Raw genomic sequence first — 25,514 nt, forward strand, 5'->3', positions numbered from 1 at the left:
CCCCCCGGAGCTGTCCTTCAGCACCACGGCCTGCCGCCCCACACACCCCGCTAGAGTTCCATACAAGCAATATATCCACCCTATAGCATGCTCTATAGAACTGAGCCAATCACATGAATTAAATCACGGTATATCTTTCTACATACCTATATCTAATACATAAATGTATTCAAGATGCATAAAATTATACTGGGCGAATTATTCGGCTTGAGAATATCAGTATATAGATATACACTGAGTATTTCTCATTAACTACATAAAATACCTGCCAATAGTATCAAATATCATCTGAAAAAGAAAGATATTAAGACACGTAATGCTAGAACAAACTTTGCCCATAAACTCACCTAATATCTGCAAGTGCATCCTTTTAGTGAAAAAAATCTTAATTAATTAGCCACTGCTAAAATTACAGTTATTTCCTTAATTCTCTTAGATTTACTGATGATTTATTAAAAACTACTTTAGGTGGTTTTTTTCATGATCACTCATTCTTACTCCATCCATTTTTCCAATAATGCAAGCCATGAGCAAATAAAGAATCCCCCATATCCCTTGCTGTATAGGAGATATTTAGATACAAATTCTTTCCACACAGTTCCAGTAACTTGAATCTTTTGACAGAATCCCTGGCCTTCACCAGCTCAAGCTCGTAAGCTTCCTTTCTCCTCTCTGAATGCAGAATCACGTACTCATCCATAGCCACCACGGCACCCTTTGGCAACGAGGTAGCTCATGAATACTAATATCCTCCTAAACATGTAATAGTTACAGACCAAAGAGAAGATGAGCACTCCTTTATAACGAGGGACATTACATTTCTCAAAATAAACTAAGTCTTGTTATTGGCATTATATATTATGTAATTAATAAATCCAAGCTCTAAATTACCTATCCACAAATTTCTCTGTCAGTCTGAGAATATATAGCTGTATTTGTATATGATATATAACATATGCTGCTAGATTAATATGCTACTGTACCATTTATGGTATTTCATAAATTAATTCAAACACAGTGTTTCACAAACCAAAGGACAAACACGTATTCTATTTTAAAATTCTCTGTAGTCAGTCAAGAGACTTTTTTAGACCATAAAAAAGTCAGTTCATTCAATGAAATAATAATTTTGTACAGCCTGTACCAACTGGAACTCCATATTGATCTAACGTGCATATTCATCATATATTAAATCCATGAAATAGCTGTTACAATCAGAAAGAAAATCTTGCTTCTCCTGTTAAGTCACCATATTACAGTCCCATTGGTGTATTATGGCAGTTGAAATCCAGTAACACTTGAAAATTATTATATCTGTTCCTGACAATATTCCTCTATTGCCAAAGAGTGCTCCTCAGTGACAGAGATACTGCCTCTGGAATGAGAGCCCAGCCCATTGTGCTCCAAGTGTAAACTCTCACCAAGGAAAGGATAGGGAAGATTTCACTACAAAAGTCTCCTCTGAGAGCTTCAGGGGTTAACATTCTGCTGTGGAAGATCAGGACATTTCCATGTGGGACTACAGCACCAGAATCTCTTTTGTGAAAATGCCTTTCTCAGTAACACACTGACCAGAGAATTGTGCAAGTTTCACAGCTCTGATGGTTATTTTTTAAACTTGTATAAATTAGCATTTGTCCATGAAATGGAAGAATAAGACTTCAAAAAGTAAGCCTGAACATTACAAAAGATAAGCAGATTTGAACTATTTTCCAAGAACATTTCATCAAGGTAATTTATATTCTCTGAAACAAGAAAAGCGACTGTCTCCGTGTGTTGGACCCCCCGTCTGCCTGTGTGTACCCACAGCATGGTCAGGCTGAAGCCAACTCATCACACCAATCATGATATAAACCAACACAAAGCAGTTAATTACTGCCAGGGCGCTGGTTGGGGGTAAGTATTGCTATCAATGCTGATGTGGATAGGCTAAAGGGCATCAGCTCAAATGACCCAAACTTGGCCACAAACTGCCATGTATATATGAAATTCAATTGTACCAAACACAGGAAGCACGTAAGTGTTAAATCTGTGTCAAGAGGGGGGGTGTTGTGTATGACAAATACAAAAATGTGGAGTTTTTTATGCTCACTGCTGAATGGAGGAAACTTCCTGCGGTAGCAAGAAAGCTGAATGCGCCAGTTTTCCTTTCTTTGTATAACATACAGCAATAAGATATTATTCTCCCTGTTCAAAATATTGCATTGCTTTTTTCCCCCAAAGCAGGAGGTACTGAAGTACCTGCGATCTCACTGCTCGTCAGATGGAAAGGCTACACCATTGGTACGAAATACAGTGCTCACTGCTCCTGTACAGAAATCAGCAACAGGGAATGGAGGAGGAGCATCTGGAAGGTGAAAGGGAGCAGTGGAAGGACAGGACTAATGAAGAAAACACGTAAAAAGATGAACTGAGATGAAGACAAAGCCAGTGAGAGCTACTCTGAGGTCTGAGCCATGGCTAAAGCTGTTTTCCTGCATTTCCTCATTCTAAAAATAACTTGTACTGCCTGTTAAAATTGTTACTGTAATGTTCTTGTACTAGAAGTTTATGAGTTATATTTTATCTTAATCAACTGCAATAATTAAATGAACACCAATTAAAATTATTTTTCAGTCTTTTTCAAATCATAAGAAAGGCTGCTGGTAATATGACAGTTTCTTTGAAAGAGGAAGCATAATTAGATAATTAAAAATGCACAAGTAATGCTCCATAGTACATTTTTCATGTACAGATGTTCTGAAGGGATTAAAGACTCCATCTCCCTCCCGTTCTGACAGACACATAAAGCAGTTTATAATGATGGATTTGAAAAAATCGGTATATTTAGATAATGAATAATTAGAACATTAATTACTCTGGCTTCACCTTGATTTTGTACATGAGTGACCTCAGAACCAGCAGTTTCCTTCTGTAATATACTGTTTTAGAGTAAAAAGGATATGTTATCTTTTTCAGCAGTTTAGCTTAGCTGTTTTCATATATCTTGCTTACATTATGATAATTTGGAGCTTTTGCCCTCTATTTCCCCTCAAAAGACCAAGAGTTGTGACTCAGGGTACGCCAGTGTCCTTGCCCGTGCCCCAGGAGAGCTCACCTAAGAAGCAATATTAATTAATTGTCATACATGTTCAAAATATTTCTGTCTAACGAAACTGGGAAGTGCACTAGTGAATGAAACAGTTTGGTGTTTGGGTTTGAGCTGCAGTGATTTGGATAATCAGAAACAAAGCAGGGCTGCCAGTGTACTTCAGGTACTGCAGTGGATGCTTACGGTGCGGAGACTTGAGATGCAAAATGCCAACCAGCTGTAACCTGACTGCTTTGCCTGTTACTTACATCTGTTCTTCAAATTTGTCAAACATTAAAAATTTAGGGAGGAATTTTCCGTGCCTAGTTTCTGCCCAAACTTGAATTTCTTCTTTTACTTATTAAGTTCCAGTGGAAATACCATGGCAGATTGTCTAGTCCTTTTGAAGGAATTAAAAGGTAAAAAAAAAATCCATATTGTACTGTCACATAATAAACAAGTAAGTTCAGTTTGCTTTGAGAAGTACATATGGCTGGTGCCTGACAGAAAGATGCCAATGAGGAAATCCTTCTATTTGGCACAAACTGTTTTCTGTTCCTTTGAGTATCTGTAAATTTGGTAAAACCATAACTTTAAGTCATAACTCTCATTTTAGGAGACTTCAAAGAAATCAACAGTTAAAATACCAGAAGACTCCACCACAAAGCAGCATTGCACTCACTCACAGCTCCTATGGCTAAACAGATTGATCTTTCCTGAGTATTACAATTTCACCTCTAGGCTAGAGGCAGAAAGTCAGTATTTTCCAGGAATTGCTTCTCTTGGCTACTCTGGATGTGGAAAAGGTCTATTTTTAGATCTTTCTAAAATCATTAAAAATCTTTAAAATCATTCTATTTTTAAATAAAATCTTTGCAATAGAAAACTCCAAGATGAAAAGAAATCTTCCAAAAACATAGCAGACATATGGCTATGAGTCCAATGAGGCCTTTCAGTGTTTATTTTTAATAGCAAGACCCACAGAAAGTCCTCAGTCTGGCAGTAGCACTGGCTACATTATGGATGCTCCCATCCTAGCTAGGGGGGAGAAGATATTCTCCACTGCAATATCAACTAATTAATCTCAGTCATTATTTAAACACAGAACTATAAACCACTGAAGCCACTGCACAATAGAAGTTGCTTATTACATTATATAAGAAAATCAGTCTCTACCTAGTGCCCCTAAATATCTTGTTTACCTTGACTACGAAGAAAACATTCATACACAGGCAAATAATCAGCAACATAATTAGTGTCATAAATATAGAATTTGTCTTTTGGTATTTATAACAGTCTTTTCTATGTCAAACTGGAATTCCATTACTGTTTCAGGCATGCTGAACAAAACCCAAAGCAGTATAATATCTCAGTTCTGATACCGATTTTAATAGCTTGTATTTAAAAATTACAAATAAATAATTGTTAAAACATATTTGGTAAATCAAAGCAGGTGGTCTCTATTGCCACATGCTTAACTAGTTTGTTTATACAAGTGCTGAGGGAGTCTAATTCCTGAAGCTAATGGGAATGGAAAAGCACGTGACAATTTAGTGCAAGCGCCCAAAGCAACGCAGAGCTCCAGGCAGCCAGAATAAAACACACAAACAAGCGCCCAACATCCTGACTCAGCACAGCGCTGCCATGGACTGGGATATTTTTCTTTCCAGCAAAGCACGTGTGGCAAAGCACAGGCTATGGACTTTATGAACCTGAGCATAAATCACTTCGCCAGTTGTGAGGAGCACTCCTTCAGCCTTCACTGAAACCACCCGGCTCTTCTCACGTGTAGCCTGCACCTCACTGTCCTTCCCTCCCCTCACTGCTGGTGGGCATCCCTGCTGCTCCTTACTGTCGTGCAAGAGAAAAAGCTATTAATCTTCTCATTTATTCTCTCCTCCCCGTGCACAGATAAGGTTGCTGATAAGAAGATACTCTTGAAATGCTTAATTCCCTGCAAATTCCCCCCAAATATCCACCCTAGTACAAACATCAACATGACAAGAGCCAACAGCATGATGTTCCTCCACGGAAGAATCAGACCGCTGTGCTGTTGGCTCCCTCGGTGACGTCCACTGTCGATACACAGAGCGACTATTGAAACATTTGGAGATCCCATTCACCAGGGAATCCCTGCAGTTTGAGCTCTGTAAAAGTGCTTCAAACCAAAACCTGCTTTCTTTCCATAAAGAGGAAGCTGCCTCGAAACTAGGTCTAACTTGGCCCTTAACTCAGTGTTCCTGTTTCGATGACTCTCTGGGCTGGATGTCTAATCTGTCTCTGCAAAACTCCTTCCTTACTCAAAATTCAAAGGGCCTGTGAAGTTAAACCAGAAAGAGTGTGTAAGAAAAAAAATTCTATGTTTTTCTGCTCTACTTGAGCCTTTTGGATCATACACAGAGTACAACCCTGGATTTCTGTGGAAGTTAGCAGAGCTCCATGCATGCTCTGCTCTCTCAAATAAAGGGCATCACCCCTTCCTTTCCCTGCTGCCCTGTCCCTGCATGGACTGCAGGGCTCCAGCCATGGGAGCGTCCCACCCTGGCTCTGTGATCATGATAAGGCCAGAGCCCTGTGGCTGCACCAGACAACTCTAATTCCTCATTTGCTCCCCGTGCATCAGAGCACAGGCTGCTCAGAGAGCTACCCACTTGTGCTGATCTCCCAGAAAAGGCAGGAGAGCTTCCCTCAAATGCTCTCCTCTCAAGAATGTCCTTATTCATGTGCAAACCCTTGGGGAGGGCTCCTTCCTGCCCTGTTTTGTTGATTGTGAGGTCCTGTCTGTCTCCATCACCATGCACCCTTTGCTTATCAGCCCGTCAACCACCTCCTCACTTGATCATGTGTCCTCATGTCCCTCCTCCATTGCTCCTGTTCCAAAGCTCGAGTCCACTTGCAGTAAAGCTCTAGGGTACTGAAAGAATAACAGCTACAGGAAAGTTGTACATGATGTTCTGGAAACTGCGGATGAAAAGGTTTGTCAGATAGACTCCGACAGTGTGAACCAAAAAAAGTTCTTTTTCTTCAGTGATGTCCTGAGAGCGTACCTGAATCCCAAGAAGCATGTATGAGTTTGTGATACAAGCCATTCAGGGGCATGGTATAATATGTGAAATAAATCAGGACTGGTTAAGTCCACTGCTAGAACCCTTTATACTAGCCTTTCTTTGATAAGCTCATTTAAAATATTTTAATTAAACTTAAGCATTCAATTATGCAAAGCATGTAAAACCATATTAAAATATGGCCCATGCATAATTATATCACACACATTTACTAAGGTACTAAATATATTTCTTAATAAAGATGTGGTTTTCAAATCTAAAATGAGAAATAACAGAGATATTCCAAATGCAGGGGCAATTTCCTTGAAATCCAGATAGATACACTAAGATTAATTCACCCTAAAAGTAGGTATCTACTCTTTCATATATTTAGCAGATTTGGTTCAATCAGATTTAAGAGAAACACCTTACGGCAGCCAACTTGCTAAATCCTCCAGCCCAGACCCCTCCAGCCCCCCCTTCCCAAGCGAGACAGTTCCCTGCTTGACACCACCAAGGAGTTCCTTTGCACAAGCAGCCCCTAAGGAAAAATGGTGCAGTGACATCACTGCACAGAATCCTGAATGAAGTGAGCAAATACCCTTTTTTGTCTGACCAAGCTTATCAATCACCATGTATTTAACATGGATTCTTACTTATCAATCGTTGGCATTAAACTGAAAAATTTCCTTCTGCTTCCTTCAGGATGTGAGGCGTGTTCCTGAGTCACATGCAGGGACAGCAGCATCCCCAGGCAGAGAGCATCGCCTGCCTTAGGAGTGCAGGAAGGTGATGAGTGGTGGAAGCAAACCTCCATGAAGAAGGATGGATAATCTGACTTCAGTTATGGAACACACACCCGCTCCAAATGCTGTCACAAGCCAAATTCACAATTGATTCTGATTCAAGTCAAAAGTCCCAGAACATTTTGTTTACAGAACAAAAATTCCTGCTATTTGCCTGCACTGCCATTAGAGAGCACGGCAGCCAACCAGGCTTCCCAGGATGGTAACCGGAAAGATGTTTGGAATAATTTCATATGCAGACTAGTTTATCCAAATGTAGCCATTTGTTATAACATTGACCTGAAAATGCTAAACAGATTAGAAATGAAGAAGCTATTTTATATAGTTATATTTAGAATTTGCATCAGTCATACTTCCCTTTTGCAAGCTACTGGAAGTGTTAATCAACAAAATCTCCAGACTGAGGATTGACTGGTGGCATTTTGCATGATGCTGTGTCACAGCGCTCTGCCAGGTAATTCAATTGCAAATATACTGCAGGAATTAAATTAATCTTCTGCCTTAAAAGTTTAGACACAATTTTGCCATTGGTTAAAGGGAAGATCTGCTTTCATTCTCACTTTAGGGGCTGGGACAGAAGCAGAACTGGACTCTGACTGCAGAGCCTTGGGTCTGAACACGAGGTTGGCTGAGCCGGTACCGGGTGCTCTGCTGCAATTTGGGATGGGAGAGGCTGGACGAGAGCAAGGATCTGAGCCCAGGCTTCCCCCTTTCCAGCCTCACATGAGGTTACCAGTTCTCCTGGTTCTGATATTTGTGATCAGACATTCGGAACCCAAGGAACATTTCACATAAAATCTGTTCAAAACAGAGATATTTATGGGGGAAAAAAAAAATCCTATTTTGTTCAACCTGCCAAAGATGCCGTGACAGGGCCTAGTTGAGAAAATCCAATGTCTAGAAAATACAGGTATTTTGGTTTGACTAAAGCTCTCTTTAAGAGACAAATACTGAAAAGCTAGGACACAATGAACTGCATTTCAACACCTGAACTGAAATAACTTTAAACACATTTGCAGTTCCACTCCAGTGGACTGTGGATTACTGCAGCTGTCAGGCTATAATCTCACTACTCTGGAACATGACTTTAAATACCCCCTTGAACTTTCCTTAACCAAAAACTGCAGTGGAGTTAGTTCTTACATCGAGGCCAGTTTCTGAGTTTCCCTTCGATCCCTTCCCATGGCATGAGCGGATCAAACAGCTGAACTCCTCCCTGAGTCTGTCTGGCAGTGTTCTGAAGCACTAAGTGAAGCTACCCAGACTTTCATCAGACTGATTTCCTCCATAGGGGTAATTTTTTTTATAGTTCCTAATTCTTCTTATGTCTTATAACACTTAAAGTCAAATTTTTGAGAGTTCAGCCACTGCTAGATGTAGTCACGGACTACCAAGCCAACCCTACAGCCATTGCGGCTAGTGGCAGCCCTGACATCAAGTTAAATAAAGACAGGAACCTGTGTATCTAAAAAAGCACTAAACCGAGAATGGATGATTGGCAAGGATGAAAGAGATATTTGATTATTGATAATGCAAATTAATTAAACTACTTTTGAACCAGTGATATCGAAATTACTGTACAAATATATGCTTCAAATCTAGTAATTTATCATGTGCACGAAAACAGCAAAATAAAAGCAGGTAGGCAGGGAAATAAATACATAGATTGAAAGAAAGAAAGAAAAACAGAATTTTTATGAAAGAAAACTCCTTAGATTAAAAATCTAGTACTATTTCTGCTGCAATCCCTTATTGGCATACAGATTACACGGATCCATAGGCAGCAATGAAGTGACAGTGTGTGTTTAGGTTCCACTTGCCACAAATACATTGATCTGTCAACTCCTCATGGGAAGTTTCCTGTCTGTTTTAGATGCACAGCCATGAAAATACTGTCATTTTAGGCTAGCAATGGAAGAAGGTTTATATGTGCATAACATTTTTTGTAAATTCTGATGTTGTGTCATCTAATGTCAATGATTTCTGGCTGTATTTTGGCACTGAACACAAGGTGGGGGTGACAGAAGGAAAGCTGCAGGGAGGACTCACCCGATTCTGCCCCGAGGGCGCTCAGATTGCTCGGACAGAAAACTTGTGCTGCTGAGGCGTGAGGCACTGCTGGTTCGGGAAAGGGCTGACACGTCACTGACATCGCTATCGGAGGATTTGGCAGAGACGTTATCACAACTTCTGTACTGATCTGTTTGTATGTTATACTAGAGATCGAGAGAAAAAAGGGTGAGGAGCCTCATCAAAACATAACCCATGCATTGACACACAAAAAAATGACCCGAATATGACAATACTCTCTAACGGCTTTAAGATCTAACGAAATTGTAAGAAATTCAGAGAAACCCTCATATTAAATAAAGTTTTTATATCTAGTGAAGAAATGCAACATGGTATTTATGGACTAAATAAGACACTTGAAATAAATTGCAGCACTGGAATTGAAATAGGCTGCTGGTTCTTTAGTACACTGGAACTATAATAATGAAATATTTATGCAGTGAACAGACATCTCCTCAAGCACAAGAAACCCATCTATTTGGCAACAGACCTTTTTCTCAATTTTTCAAATATTAAAAAATACCTGTAAAGAGTTAGTTTGGGTCAGGAGAAGTGAGTATGAGCCTGAAGGAAATATAATGCTACATGAAGCTGACACAGGGGATTGATTTCAGTACCTGTTACATCAGAAAAGGAAAAAAACACATTTTCTAATCACAGAACCACAGAATGCTATGGGGTTGGAAGGGACCTCTGGAGATCATCTAGTCCAACCCCCTGCCAGAGCAGGTCCACCCAGAGCAGGTCCCACAGGAACGTGTCCAGGGGGGTTTGAATGTCTCCAGAGAAGGAGACTCCACCACCTCCCTGGGCAGCCTCTGCCAGGGCTCTGCCACCCTCACAGGAAAGAAGTTCCTCCTCATGTTTAGATGGAACTTCCTATATTGCAGTGTGTGAGTGTGATATCCTTGTGTCGTGATACTGGTGGACCAGTCGGGCAGAAAGCTAACTCAGCACAAATAGTACTTGTTTTCAGGCAGATCTGGTCCCTGATCTAGTTGCTTTTATACATGTGCACACAGGAGAACTGGCAAGAGACCCAGCAGGAGGAATATGTGGACAGGGCAGAATTTATTTCCCTTTTGCTCACAGAAGCAGCTTTAATTAGTTAAAACCAGCTGTGACACCGCAGTGCCTATTTCACAGTGCTCCTATCACTCACATCGTCAGTCAGACACATCTAAAAGGAAGCTTCAATCCTGGCAATGTCACAATTACCTAAATCTTCAGTCACAAAGAGACAAGGTTCAAACCATTGTCAGGGTCACAAAACTAAACCCCGCTATCATTGCAGAGCAAGGTACCCTGGGCTGGGGAGGGGAAAATAGTGGTATTATGGGAAAACCATTAACACATGGGAAGACTAGGCAGTGTTTGACATGACACTCTGGGGAGTTCATTTTCTGGACCTGTGCTCTATAAAATTGCAAATCCTACAGGTTTATTTATGAACTATGGAGGAAGCAGAGCCGGTCTGTGCATATCCCCAGCTCAGCTCGGCCCCAGCTGCAGCCTGAGTCGGGCAGCAAATGTCATGACTTGGCTTCAAAAACCTGGCAAACACAAGCCAGGGCTTGTACCCAGGAACGTATCAACCTCCTGCCCTCAAGCCAGGTTCATCTTCTTGTGCTCCCATGTCTTCCACAGCTACGGCTGAGGTCTCCATGGGACACTTGGGAACCTCTCGGTAAAACATAGATGTAATGGGGAAGTTGAGGGGAGTAGAGGAGGATACCAAGCACTGACCGTAAATGTAGAAATATATATATACAAATCATACAAGTTTCGTGTCTCAGCATGTGTTTTAGGGTTACTCACAGCTCCTCCAATATTTAAAAATATTTTCAACTACAGCAAGGATTATTTTGGAGATTCTCTTTCCAGGTGGCTTGGTGAGACTTATCTGAGCACAAATCACCAATGGTGTTAAGGTGAGACGATGCTGATGTGTTTATTCAGATCACCTGAGAAGAAAAATGTCACGGGCCAAGATCCACGTATTTGGTACGTGCACGAAAGTAATGCCTTGCAAGTTTCCAACTTGGCTCAAAAGTAATATGATAAAGTCCTGCTCATCTAGAAAACTGCCTGTATTTGTAATGAATTTCTCTAGCATGTTATATTTAAATATTATATGATCTTCAAAATAAAGTGAATTTTCAGCACAATCACTTCTCTTTCAACTCTATGACTCACAAGAGTTAAAGCTTATGTACCATTTGTGTTCCGAGGTGCTCTATTTATCACATTAGGAAAATTGCTGAAGTTTACAGCAACTTCGATAGCAATTACTAAAGAGTAGGCCCCTTTTTCCAAACATTAATAGCAGCTTGCTTCAAATGCCCCTGGTATCTGTACTGCCTGCTTCTGCATTGCAAAGAGAGAAGTTTTTTCACTGTATGTATCTGACATAAACTGCTGAAATGCAGTTCTTCCATTCACTTTAGCACCTGTGTAGTTGCTGCTGCTGCTTCTGTACCAGCAAAGGAGCCAAGAGGGGTGTGATGAACTGCAGACGTGTGACCATCAATGGAAAGAGCACAGACCTAAACCAAGAGTGTCATTCATCAACACTTCTACAGCTCCTCAATGACTAACAATGTTAGCAATTTTACTGATTATAAGGCACACTTTAAAAGCCATTTAACAGTTCATTATAATTTTATTATCTTCCATATTAATAATTATTTGTATTTTTCCATTTATCTCCCAAAAACCATGGAGAATATTATAGTTCAGAGCTTTGAAAATTGAAGGAGTGTCCCGTCTTCTAACTACAAAAGAAGACTCAGGTGAGTAACCTTTGAAAATATGTACCTCATTAAGTGCTTAAAATGAGGAAATTAAAGGAGAAAATTAAATGGGTGTTAAAATAAGGAAATTAAAATGAGGAAAGAGAATTCCTATCTTTTGAGGCACCTTACCCTCACAAGGAACTATGTCAGAAGATGCTGAACCATGCACAAAGGACCGGCAGTCAGCACCTCTGTGCCTCCAGGCCCTGTCCCTGACTCCTACAGCCCTCTGGGGCTGTGTCCTGGGAGCAGCTCACGCGATGGTGCAGAGCTCAGAAAGCACCCGAGACTCTAGGTAACTCCCCCCGTGATTGTGTCCAACTCAACCAGGGTGACCATCACTGCCAACTGGGAACAGTAAAACCAGCACCTCAAACCATGTGAAAACCGCACTGAAGCCATGAGCCAAATGGATGAAACTCACTGAATTTTGTGAAACCCAAGCAGCGCTGGAGTGTCTGTCCTACCAATATACTAGATAGTAAATATTTTTTACTTGAGGGTAGATGAAGAGGGGGGCAAAAGAAGATACTCATCACACCATGTCCCAGAGCATTTTCTATAGATAGCCCTAAGTGTCTTGCCCAGCATCACAGAAAACTTGACATCATCAGCCCCGTATCACCCCAAGTCTCCTTTCCAGCCCTCCCTCATAGGCATCGGCTACCAAGTGAAACCCATCGGGTGCCAATGAACTCATGTTGTGATTACACATTTATACTAAGTGCTTCCCAATCACATACGGTGCTGACTGAGCTGGTTGTGCATCTAAATAGAGTGGCCTTTTACATATGTACTACAGTGCTCTGATCGGACACTCTCTTGAATGACCTTCCAAAAAAACATGTTGCACGTTCTCTAGGAAGCCAGCACAGCTGTAACGCGGTGTGTGTTCTCTGTGTGGCATCCAGAATAAAAACTTACTGCATTTTGAATTAAGAGCCTAGTTAAGATATACTGTCATTTAGATCCATGCAAATCCAGAATAATGCTACCAAAATGTTTTGACTCTCTCAGACACTGAAACAGCACAAGTTGTGCACACCAACCACCACAGCCCTACCAATACCAGAGAAAGGCAGATGGGTGTTTCAAGCTCCTCCTTAAACCCTTTCACCAAATCCACAGAGGGTTTGTTGATTTGAGGGGTTTTTTTTCCATTTAGCTTTTTAGAATTTAGCTGTTTCACATAAATTATGGAGTCTTTCTACTGGAACTGAAGGAAATAAGAATGTGAGCTCTGTGAGGGTCTCCAGACCTTCTAGTTGAGTGGAACAGCCATAAGACCTACAGAAATGTTGCAGAGCAGACACCTATTCAAAATTCATTAATGCATGTTAAAAACTTAGATGTTTAAAGATATTTTACACACACAGAGCACACTGCATGCTCAAAAAACTAGTGCCTGCTTACTGAGACTAGAAGATTGAGAAGCTGAGAGGCAGAAATTACAAAAATTACAGAACCTGTGCCTCTAAAAACACGCGTTAAACACAGGGAAGAGACCCTGGAGGCCAAGGACAGAAATCCAGTGTCAGCCCCATGACAATAAAGGCCAGGAGCGCTCTCGTGTCCATAGCTGAGGGCATGACAATGTTTATTGGTGTCAGCCCCATGAGAAGCCAGAAGCCAGAAGGCCAGAAGCGCTCTCATGTCCATAGCTGAGGGCATGACAATGTTTATAGTTTTCTATAGTTTTCTGCACGGCGCTGGTCACAAACGGAAAGATCGTCTCTCTCAAAACATAAAAATAAAAATACAAGTGTTTAGCCCTTACTGATGTAAAGAAAGTCTTTGAAATGCAGCTCTTGAAGCACAAAATTCTAAATTAATAAAAGCTGTGATTTTCTCCCAACTTATTTTTAATGCACACAGTTGGTACACGAGTCTTTGACTCTTTCACCGCGGAGCTCTGCGTTCAGACCGCACTGCCATCCCGTGGTGGCTCGCTCAAAGCACCTACATCTCAGTGGGCCTGGAGGAAGGCGACTGAGGAAGGCTTCCCATGCCACCTTTGCCTCCACCTCTGCCCACACCCACACGGTGCCGTGTCCTGGGAGGGAACCGCGGGCCCTGACGGACCCTCTCCCCTCCTGGCTCCCGGAGAGGGAACCGCAGGCCCTGACGGACCCTCTCCCCTCCTGGCTCCCGGGAAGCCCCCCAGCCCGGCAGCACCAGGCAGAAGGCCCTCGGCAGCGGGATCTGCGAGCGGCTGCACACACCTGCGAGGGGTTTCCCCCAGTTTGCTCAGAAGCCTGCCCAGTTTTAAACTTACAAGGTTATGGGAAATAATTTCAGCATTAGCAAGAAAAAAAAAAAAAGTATGGTCTCTCTGTATAACTTCATTAATGTATTTTCATGTGCACTTTGTTATCAGAGGAAATCTGATAATGAAAAGGGGATTTTTATTAGAAAAGAGAATCAAAGTAATTACTATGTGTTTCCAGAAAGGACATATTTTATCTGTGATATTATTAGGATACAAAAACATTATACAAATACGAGAATAGCTCCTGGGAGTGAAAATAACTCTGTCTAGATCTCTACACATCAGAGAACAGCAAGGGCCTGGAGACGGGCAGAAGAGAAGGGCCACCCCACAACGACACCTCAATGGCCCATTTCTCCAGCCTGTGGGGACCTGCAGGACAGGGACCTCACAGGCCGGAGGTGACATGGCTTTGCTTAATGGCTGCTGAAGGATCTTACTTCCCTGATTTAGTTTGAAAATGTTCTGATCTTTACAGATTCATTTCAGGTGACATCAAAGACTAAGTCTAACGCACATCGGATGGGGGTATAACGGATGTTGAAAAGCTATTCCTGTAAAACATTTCTGTCAGGCTTTATAACACACTGCTCTTGAGGGGTATATAATGTTTCAAATAAACGGGTTTGTGCCTTCAATTTTCAAGCCAAAGTATCATTTCAAGACTATGGACGTTACCTTGGTGTATTGCTCACGCTCATGTTCTTGGCTAGAACCAGACCCTGACGTCTGGTTATAACGGTGCACTTTCATTTTCATCTGTCTCGTTCGCTCCTCCACTACTAAGCTTGCTGCAAAAACACACAATGAAAATCAATTAAAAATAGCGAAAACCTTCCAGAAAAACAAATGGTTTAGCAACAATATTAACTTATTACCATCTCAATGAAACAAGGAAATGTACAAACATGTAGAACAGGCAGGGTGTAAACACAGAACAAAGGAATGCTAATGTCAGGAAACCAACCACTTCCACTGCGAGAGCCTTTACCTGAAAATGGGCAGACATCCTAATTCCTATACATAATCAAGCTGGTGCAACAGATACGAAAAGAGTGAAAGAATTTAGGTGACGGGCTGAATTATAAACCTGCTAAGTGTTCTGGATGTAGGGGACATAAGCCCATGATCATCTAACCATGTGTTTGCTTAAACGTAGAAAATATGACAGCAGCATTCTAAGAATTGATGCATTATAAAAGTATCAAAATTTATTTTAAAAGTAATTAGCGCCTACTAATACTTTAAAACATAACTGCTTACCATAGCTAAAGATTATTTGAGAGGAATAATTTCTCCATGCAACCAGTCATAGCAAAAAATACATTTTTTTTTTACATTAAGTCCTTTAAAAGCACTACTTTTCTCTCTACTGTTCACTTTGATTTCAAAGAAATTCGTTTTAGTCTGATAGGACTAAAAATGCAAAGGAATACCAATAAAACCAACACCTTGAAAACTGGCACTTTTTAACAGCTCTAAAACTAGACCCAGATATCTGAAGATGTTCATCGGTACCTGCTCTAAATCACAGGAGCACTCACTATGGTCATCGTGTTTTAACAGGTTATAACATCCCAGAAACACTGCTTTTAGTTGGAATTTTTTCTGTGGTCACAAATTCAATCTTCTGGGGTTTTGGTCAACCATGGACTTATATGAACCTCTCCAAGATGATTAGTTTTACAAGTCAAGATTTTTGTAAACAGCCCATCCCCAGAGCAGTGACAGGAGAGAGAGAACAATTTAAAAGCTGCATGGAATAAATTTTCAATCACAAAACACAGAGAATTTTAAATTAGTGGAAAACAAGTACTCTGTCATGTTGTTTAAAGATCTGTATCATGAATTAAGAGTTACCAAAGTTCTCATATGTGGGGTTTACGCTGTTAGTTAACTGTGGGATTCTTTACAAATCTGTTTTTCTGTCTGTGCATTGCAAGCACAAAGAGATTTTTAAAAAAAGGAGTAGGCTCAGGGCTGGATATTTGAAACCACGTCCTACTGCACAAACCAGGATGGTGCATGCACCATCCGTAATGTGCCTGTAGAAATGGTGGAGTATCTGTGACCTGGCTGGGTACGTAAAAAAATATACAAAGACATCACTGTGAAAAAGATGTTGTTTTCATGCCCTCCTTCCACATTTCTTATTTAAAAATAGGAAAATTAAATAAAATTAAATACAGCAAATGACATTGAAATTCTGCTACAGGTACAAATTTAAGGAACGAAATAAAATTATCATCGTAATCTTCAATCTCCCACACGCAGAGGGTCCAGTCTGGGAAATTCTGCACATGCAGAATGGCACAGTGGGCCCAGCAATTTTTCCAGATGACTAATTATGTCGGTAAATGTGTACCTTAATTTCAATGAGTCCAGTTCCACCATCAGATACGCAGGCACAGCTCCAATTACTTCAATGGAAGTTGCATGGAGGTATCTGAAGGCAAAATTGAGCACTTTAGGTGAAATTTTTAAAGATGGCCTCTTATTTAAAGGACAGATATGAGAGGATTAAGATATATAAATTAGTGACTGAAGTAAAAAACTCAGATATCTTAATCCTATCATACATGCATTAAATAGACTGAGGATACAAAATCAGATGGAATATTGAGACCCCTTTAAAAATTTAGCCCTATCTGTGTATGGTGCACAGATTACAGTTCTCTAAAAAATAACCCTTTCATTGTGTGACTAAGTCCTTCACCCTGTCAACTGTACGTTATACTAAATAATTTATGTGATATAAAGTTACTCTGTATTACCTACAATACCTGAAAAGGGATATTCTATTATGTAATGAGATGCTATTTCAGAGGCTATATGTAAAAATCACTGCAGTCAAGACTGGGTAAACATTCAACCTTAACTCTGTAATTCTTGATTTTTATTTATGTTTAAACCCTTAATCTTAACAACACACTTATGTTCTGGTTTACCTTATTGGATACCATAAAAAACCAGGAGAATAATTAAGTGTGAAGTAAATCTATGTTCTTTAATGGAGAAATCTGGGTTTGTGCATGGAGTAAAATGTAATTTAGCACCAATTAGCTGTTAATGTATTCCTAGGCAAGCAACTGTGTGAAATACAAGTCTGCTCTAGAAAATACAACTGTGTTCTTTCCAGCTTTGTTTCCCATGCACGCCTGAGCACATCTTGCATCTGGCTCCGTTCTGTGACGGAAAAATGTCACCTGTCTGATAAGCAGCCTGGGAAACTCTTTACATGTTAATCACAAGAAGCAGAGAAAAATCTAACAGAGGAGCAAAAGCACATTAGCAGAAGCCATAATGACCATGGGTAACACCACCATATGATCACATCGCTTTCTTGGGACACAGCTGGTTACCACAGGTAATGAAAATTTGACATAAACAATACTTCAAGAACTTAACCCGCCTCTTAGAAAAATATAGATCTACTTTCTTTTAGGACCTCAGAATTTACAGAGTGCTTTTTCTGGAACTCTTGAGTGGCCCTACAATTCTAAATACGGAGATTTACTGTGAACGTCTTGAATTAGTGGTACAACTACTACCAATATCAGTCGTGTCAAGATGTTTCTTGGTGTCAGAAGTCACACTTCAGAGAGCCCAAACTTATCTCTTCAAGAGCTGCTTATTCAGATGCGAGATCAATCAGTAGAAGAAGTAACTGCAAGAGGAGAACTGACTGGGCAGACAGCTCAGAGAAGGGGTGCAGGTTTAGAGGAAAGCTTTTGCTGCTGCTAAACCACATGGAGGGTGTACAGCAATGATGTACACAAACAACCAAGCCATGCAAGAGAGAACAGACAGACGCACGAATGGAATCAAATGTTATACTTCAATTCCATTAATGTATTTATAGACCAGTCTGACTCCTGTGATCCCAGCCATACTGGGAGGGAGGTCTTCTCCACAGCAGCCTGTACAGTGATGAGTTTTAGGTGTGTCGATAACACACCGATGGTTCAGCCATCGCTGAGCAGCGCTTGCACACCACCAAGTCCTTCTCTGTTCTCATGCGTCCTGCCCCACCAGCTGGAGGGGACACGGCTGGGACAGCTGACCCCAGCTGACCCAAGGGACCTTCCATATCCCACAGCAATGCCCTCACCAGTAAAACTGGGGGTAGACTGTCCAAGGGACTGGCTGGCCATTGGTCTGCTGGTCAGAGGTGGTGAGGGATTGCCTTTGCATCTCTTGGTGATGGGGTTTGTGATTCGCTTCTTTCTCTTCATTTTTTCCCTTTACATATTAAACTGTCTTTATCTTCTCCTGTGAGTTTTTACTCACTATTGCTCTTCCCGTTCTCTCTCCCATTCCACTGTGGAGGGTGGAGTGAGTGAGCAGCTGGTGGGTGCTTCACTGTTGCCTTGGGTGAACCCACCACACCAAGCTACCAAGAGTTAACTGCCCAATGCAGTTCTGAATGGTCTTCCAGCAAAAAAACAAAAGTTCCCTTAGCTATTACTCAGTTTATTCAACTCACTGCTAAGTCCCATCTACCTTCCACTGGGAAGGGGATTCAAAGGAAGAAGATGTGGTCCACAAAGACTAAGACCATCTCCCATCCCACAGGCTAGCAGGTCCATCTGCTCCTCCTGGGTCTCCTCCTCACATGGCATTCAAGAAACATCCTTGTGAAGACTGTGCACCCTGTGCTGTAATTCATAACAGACCTTAGAGGATTCTAAATGTGCCACATGCTGGAAGTACAACTAAACACCTGGATTTCCAGTCCCTGCAGAGGTGATCATGGCATTAGTGAAAGAACAATTTAACATATGCACATAATGGCAGAGTTGGGTTTTTTACTCATAAAGTAATTCAAAAACTTGCTTGTATTTCTTGTGATAAAAGAAGATTTGATTAACATTAAAGGTTGTTCATGTTTTTTGTTTTATTGACAGCCTATAAAATACATGCTGTTGTTCGATTGTGTAAAATATGCAAGTCCCTAATATGCTACTTAAAGGAGGTAGGGAATAAACTCAAGAAAAAAGCTATAGATCTCATTTTCAGCATGCAAACTCCCTCAGAGAAAATCCTCCAAGTCTCACCTGCACTGATAAATGCTGGAGTAAGCTATGTAATGAGAAGAAATTGGCATGGAGATCTCAGACAGCTGTGACCCCCACCAGCAGGTATCACACAATCTTTAAAATGTAAACTTTAAGGGAAAAGGTCTAGAAGCCTAAAATGAGAGGAAGATTTGCTTACACAAAGCAAACACTCCTTTCAATATGTCAGCACTATGGGATGGTTTATAGAGTTCCATTTGATGGCATTAAGTACTTGAGAGCCTTCATCTTTATTTCTGTCTTCAGAAACCTAGAATGGGCATATTTCAACCCTCATCTGCTCTTTTCTATCCGTTAAAGTTAGACCTGGCTGGAATCCTGATTATTCAGAATATAAGCTACCTCTTCAATTATTTGCAGAATAACAGAACCATAAGCAACATACTATACTAACATAGCAAACACAGTAGGGCAGATAAAGTTTTCTCTTTCTATTTTTTTTAATACTTTAGCAGATAGACAGAATGTATCATATGGCATATTTCTGTTATCCCCAGAATGTAAATAAGATTTTAAAATAAATTCAATCTGCACTGATATCAACAATAGACCAATCCTATGAAAATCAGCAAGAGCTACAAAAGCTGCACTAACAGTAATGACCAGTGCAAAAGAAATGGGAGGAATTTAAAGTCCCTGATTTAAGGCTTGAAAGGCAGACTAAAGTCTGTGTATTTGGAAAATTTCCTAAATGGCATAATGCTGCAAACATCTATCTATTAAGCTGATAGCACAATAAATGAAACGTGTGGGCTGATATAAATAAGGACTGTACCATGGGCAGCAATACTGAACTAGCAAGGAACTGCAAAAATGGTAAAGCTGCCTTTCTGGCTTGTTTTTAATTCCCAAGCATAACTGTTTAGATATTCACCTCTTTCATGTTACAACAATCATCAGAGACTCTGCATTCCATACATTTGTAAAGCTGTGAACCTTGTCAATAAATAATATCTAAAAAGAACTCACACATACATTTGAGAAAAGGGATTAGAATTGTTTTAGCCCTGAAATTACCTCCTATCTGGCAGTGTGACCATCACAGAATTCCAAGAAAAACCACCTTATACCCAAAATGACCTGCTGCACATGCAACACATATCTCCAGCAAAATAGCAAACCACCTTATACCCAAAATTCACCTGTTGCACATGCAACACATATCTCCAGCAAAATATCGCTCTGTCTGAAGTGGAGACTTGTTGCTATCTAGAAAATAATAAAGCAAGAAAGGAGAAGGGAAATTTTGGCAAGGTATATGAAAACATGCCTTTATGCTTTCAAAAAGGAACAACAAATTCTTAAATGCCATACTTAGGGAGTTTAGGATATAAAAAATAAACACAGATACTGGAAGATACTCAATTTATCTAAGGTCAATGGATTCTGATATTTTAGGAAGTCTATCATTCCAAGCATACTGTGGTGAAAAAGATTCAGAAAGAAGACATAAGAATTATATGAAGACCAGGACATGGTCTTGTAGCAGCAGATTTAGGAAATTATTAAAAAGACAGGAGATATGTGGTTTGATTTGGGTCCATAATTACTTATATGTGAGAAGACTTCTAATAATAGAAGGCTCTTCAGTTTAGCAGATACAGGTACAACGATGCCCAGTGGCTCTGAAGTTAGGTAAAGTCAAATACATAAGAAGACATATGTTTATAAAGTCCAGTGGTTAAGCACAGGAACAGTTTTCCATCCTTTTCAGTCATTAAGTGAAAATACCCTTCTAAAAGGACATTCTTGCTCTAATCCAAGTACGGGCTTTATGTCAGAATGACCGGTGACATTACCTGGCCTGTGATTAAAACATAACCATATTGGTTTTCCTAGACGATGGAAAACCTATGGGTGTCAGCATTGGCCATACCATTCCTGTAGTCATGAAGTCTACAGCAAACACAGAATCTGCTTGAGGCACTTCATGCTTCTGTTCAATATGGTCAAGACAGAAAGGAGGTGTAGCAAACAGTACAATCTGGAAACCCTCCAAGTGTCAACTACAATATTAAATGCTGGAGTAAGCTACATGATGAGAAGAAATTGGCATGGAGATCTCAGGCAGCTGTGACCCTCACCAGCAGGTATCACACTACCTTTACGATGCAAACTTTAAAGGAAAAAGTCTTAAAGTCTAAAACAACAGAAAGATTTCCTTACACAAGGATGGTACCGAAAAGTAAGCTGAAATGAAAATTCATATCATAAAACCTCTTTTATAGTGACAGTGTTTCTGGGGCACAAACAGCAGGCCGTGGCAGGGAAACAAGGAAATGCACTTATCCCAGAAGCCAACAGAGATGTGACCTCTTCTTCACTCTCTGTCTTCATACTGAGAGGAACAGCTGAACAACAGCTACAGCTACAGTGCAGTCCAGAGGCAGCCACACTTAGCCTTCTACACAGCAAAAGCTCCATCTCTCTTAGATAGGAATTGGGGAAAAAACCAGTATCTGGTCTGAGGAAGTGAGAAGTAGAAGCTGAAGAAGAAACTAGGCAGAAGCAATGTCCAAAAGGAAGGCAGGGCAGTAAGGCCACGGTGAGACGTGGCTGGAGAATGTCCCAGTGCAGCAAACTCTAGCATGAAATTTAAAAGCACACAAAATTTTTAAATCATGAGCAAATGAATGTCATGAAATATAAGAGTAGCAACCATCAAGTTCTAAAGAACTTGTTTCCACTTTTCTGCATATACGACTTCAAAAAGCACTTATTGGCCAGATGCAGATAATGAGTGAGATGGGCTCTGAACCCTGAACTCTGTACCTGACTGGAACAAGCTGTGATTCTGTGCATGGGCTTCCTTTCCAGGGGAGCCGCTGCCCTCCTGGAGCTCCCTGGTCCTCCTGGAGCTCCTCCCAAGCCAGAACTGAGGCACAGACAAGGCACTCAGAGTGCCAAGCTGGGAAATGAGCCTGGATCTCCTAGTCACACGGAGGCACGGCTGCCATCCTGAGTTTGATAACTGGCCCCACAGAGAAGATAAGCCAATATAAACATCTGAACTGGCTGATGCAACACTCAGTTCTTCCTCAAAGAGTTTCAAGGATGACCCAAACAGAACCGTCTATTTAAAAGAAACAGTAAGAAAACAAACATATACTTCTTAAAACTGAAAAAAACCAAACCAGTGGTTTGGGCAGCAATCCAAGCCAGCATTTTTGCAGTCTGCTGAAGACCTTACCGCAACCCTTTCCAGGATTAAGTGGAGCAGATGCTTGATGGTTTTGTTGTAAATTTATCTGGTCAGTGTTGTTCACGTGTGTAGTACATGCTTTCCTTCATACCTCTGTCTCTTGCCACATAATATCCAGTAACCCAGCATCGTACTTTGCTGTTAACATTAAAAGGATTTATTTTTTTTTTTCCATTTTTTCCCTCCGAGTTTCATTCAGATTTTGAGATAAGTCCTACTTTCAGCAAAAAGGTAAAAAAAGAAGAAAAAGGACTTCTCTACAGTGTTTCCTCTCTAAGGCCATGACAGACAACCCTTCTCCTCTGTGGGACACCTCGGGGACCTGCTGCTTGAGGCCACTGATCCACGGCACAGACAGGGAGCATTCACAGGGGGGAGCACCCCGTGTCTGCCCCTGGAAACTCGCCCCACAATAACCTTCTGTCAGGGCTTGTGATGCACATGAACCACAGCTCATTCTCCAGAATCTCTCCACGCACAAAGGATGGTTTCTGGCCATCATCACCTTGAACTGTTCCTAGGCCCAGACTAGGAACCATCCCTGATGGATGCCCAGAGCCCCGGCTGCATCGCTGGAAGCGGATGTTGTGCAGAGCTCAAGGGTGCAGGTAAAATCTCAGTCTTTGTGTGAACATCAACTCGATCAAGCAGCTTCTGGGCCATGTAAAATACCATGAATACTCCTAAATCCAGTGTCTTACAATTCAATAGGAAAATTAGAAATCACAAGAGAAACCATTTTCAGACCCTAAAGAGGGACATCAGATAGCATATAGACATTCTCGCCTGTTAAACACTGTTAACTAATACCGTACACTGACACGGAATATATTGAGGGAAAAACCAGTATCAACAGTTGCCAAACATTTGTAAAAAAATTACATAAATATTTACCTTTTGCAGAAGAGTTAAAATTCTCTTGCTCTTCAATGAATTAAATGCACGGAATGATGGAAACAGAAAAAGAAATCAGCAAATTTAAAGTTAGATAAAGAAATGTGTTATATGTGACAATGGCATGTACAGTAGGCAGTACTCCAGCATACGCAAAAGTAATGTAGAAAATTAAAATGACAAACTATGACAAATAATAAAGCCTATGACTTTCTCTTTAAAATTAACAGGAACAATGAAGTTACAGAGAACCAGATTGTGGACTCTTTAAATTTTCTACTTGAGCAGTATTGTCACATCCAAATTTATAAATGACATAAAAATCTTTATATTGTTTTAAGTATCACTCTCACTCCGGAACCACATAGCCCTGTTTGAGATTCTGAAGCCTGTTCTGCAATAATAATTCTGTTAACTGAAATCTATAATATTCAATGAACACCGGACTATTGAAAATCAGTCTTTAAGGGGAAAAAAAGATTATGAGGCTTGAACTCATTTGCAAGAGTGAGCAACGCTGAACAAAATACTCTCCAGTGTAAGTAAAGATTCCACAAGCTGCCTCAAAATATGCAGTGCCATCTAATAATTTCAAAATAAACCCAGAAATATGAAGACAAAACAAACAACACTAAAAGACTAAAATCTAAAATTGAAATTACTTATTCTTTTTCTTCTGCCACTTTTTTACTGATGGATCTGGAAAAAGGTTTTAACTGAAAGGGTTTGATCTCTTACCATTATTCAAGCCATTCACTCACTGCAATGACATTTCAATGATCAAGTACATACACGCACAACGGTTTTCACTAGTGATTCACTTCTTTTAGGATCTTAAGTTGGTTAAATATAAAAAGATATTTGTGACTCAGATGCATTATCGGACAACATACTGATCCTCTGTAGGAACTTTTGGTTCTTATTTGTTGAAAGGAAACACTGGACATCAAAGTACATTCCTCTCTGATGTGACTGCCATCAGTACAGTACATATCACCGCGGAACACACGTATCACCACTGTACGTGTGTTACACACATGGACCATACACGAAACCCCCTTTGAGCACCAGTAGAATGTGGGTGAAGCAGCAGCAGTAGTTGCACACGCGCACACACACACACACGCACTTCACCCTGCACACAAGCGATGTAAAAAGCTGCAGATTTTTCCAACGTGAGCTGAGACACAGTGATATTTAGTGCTGGTGGCACTTTTGCTTTTCCAAAGGTCACTGCCCAAGGCCTATCACCCTTGGCAGGAGCCACTGGAAACATGTCCAACCACGTGAACTGACTGCTGGTTATCACAAACCTGACTCTCATTATGGGACTTCTCACACATGAAACCACATTGTGGAAGCTCTGAGAAAGAAATCACGCTGTGAAGAGCCAAACAGAAGCAGGTAGATCCGTTTTGCATGAATTAGCTCTAAAAGATCATTTCTATACCACAGGCAATCATCGCACATTTATCTTGCTGGTTCATGAATTTCAATAGTACATAAGATGTTTTTTTCTAATGCACTTGCTAGATTTTGTAATATAATCCCTAATATTATTTACTGCAACTAAAAAGGAGTGTATAAAAATTCTACAGATCTTCAGGCTGTATTAATTTCCTTGATCAATACAACAATTAACCACAGTGTGGAGACCCACCCACAGATCCAGCTCCAACAGGAGCTCCTGTGCTGTTCGACAGCTCCAATGGCAGGGGACGGGCTGAGTAAAGATCACAGAAATATGCTTTGTACAAAAGTATCGTTTAAAAACCACGCGACTACATGAGGAAGTTGTTACAGAGACAGCCGAAAAACAAAGTCCGCACGGAATCCCTGTCCTTAACGATTTGCACAGTTCCACTCAAACGTGACGCAAATAAAAGCGACCTGGTGCAAATCTCTTACAGCTCGGCAGAGGGTGACACACTGAGAACACACCACTGTCCTTGCCATGGCTTAGAATTTCACTGCTTTAGTCACTGAGCCAAAACGTCCTCAGATTATTAGGTCCTTTTATAAAATTATCAGTTGAAACAAAGAAATAAAAAATGCTTCCTAAGTATCATAAGTTAGGGTAACGGCTACTCAGCCGTGACTCTTTGAGAACACACAGAGACACACCGACACCGGACTAAATTCCAATATTCAAGCATCTCAAGACCTTTAGTTGTAATAAGATCCCAGTGAGTCTTGCACTCTAGGAAATGCTGCTGGTGGGTTGCAAAGGAAAGAAACACAGCCACGTCTTCCCTGAATATCACTGGGATTAAAATAAAAATCACA

At 40.7% G+C, this 25,514-nt stretch overlaps 1 protein-coding gene across 13 annotated transcripts in view; it reads right to left on the minus strand.

Moving 5' to 3' along the window:
- Positions 1 to 25,514, minus strand: part of RIMS1 (regulating synaptic membrane exocytosis 1) — a 227,620-nt gene that overhangs the window by 40,345 nt on the left and 161,761 nt on the right. For 8 of the 13 annotated variants that reach the window (XM_014949336.1, XM_014949338.1, XM_014949342.1 and 5 more), the window contains 2 exons: positions 14,733 to 14,845; positions 8,970 to 9,136 (listed from right to left, as the gene is read on the minus strand). The exons of 4 other annotated variants lie outside the window; for them this stretch is intronic. In XM_014949336.1, coding sequence (XP_014804822.1) covers positions 8,970 to 9,136; positions 14,733 to 14,845 — 280 coding nt within the window. Of the gene's footprint in view, positions 1 to 8,969; positions 9,137 to 14,732; positions 14,846 to 16,419; positions 16,463 to 25,514 lie in introns of those variants that run through there. One more of the 13 variants, XM_014949349.1, reaches the window with a different exon arrangement.

This window comes from Calidris pugnax, unplaced genomic scaffold, assembly GCF_001431845.1.
Source record: "Calidris pugnax isolate Ruff unplaced genomic scaffold, ASM143184v1 scaffold132, whole genome shotgun sequence".
NCBI classification, from domain to species: domain Eukaryota; kingdom Metazoa; phylum Chordata; class Aves; order Charadriiformes; family Scolopacidae; genus Calidris; species Calidris pugnax.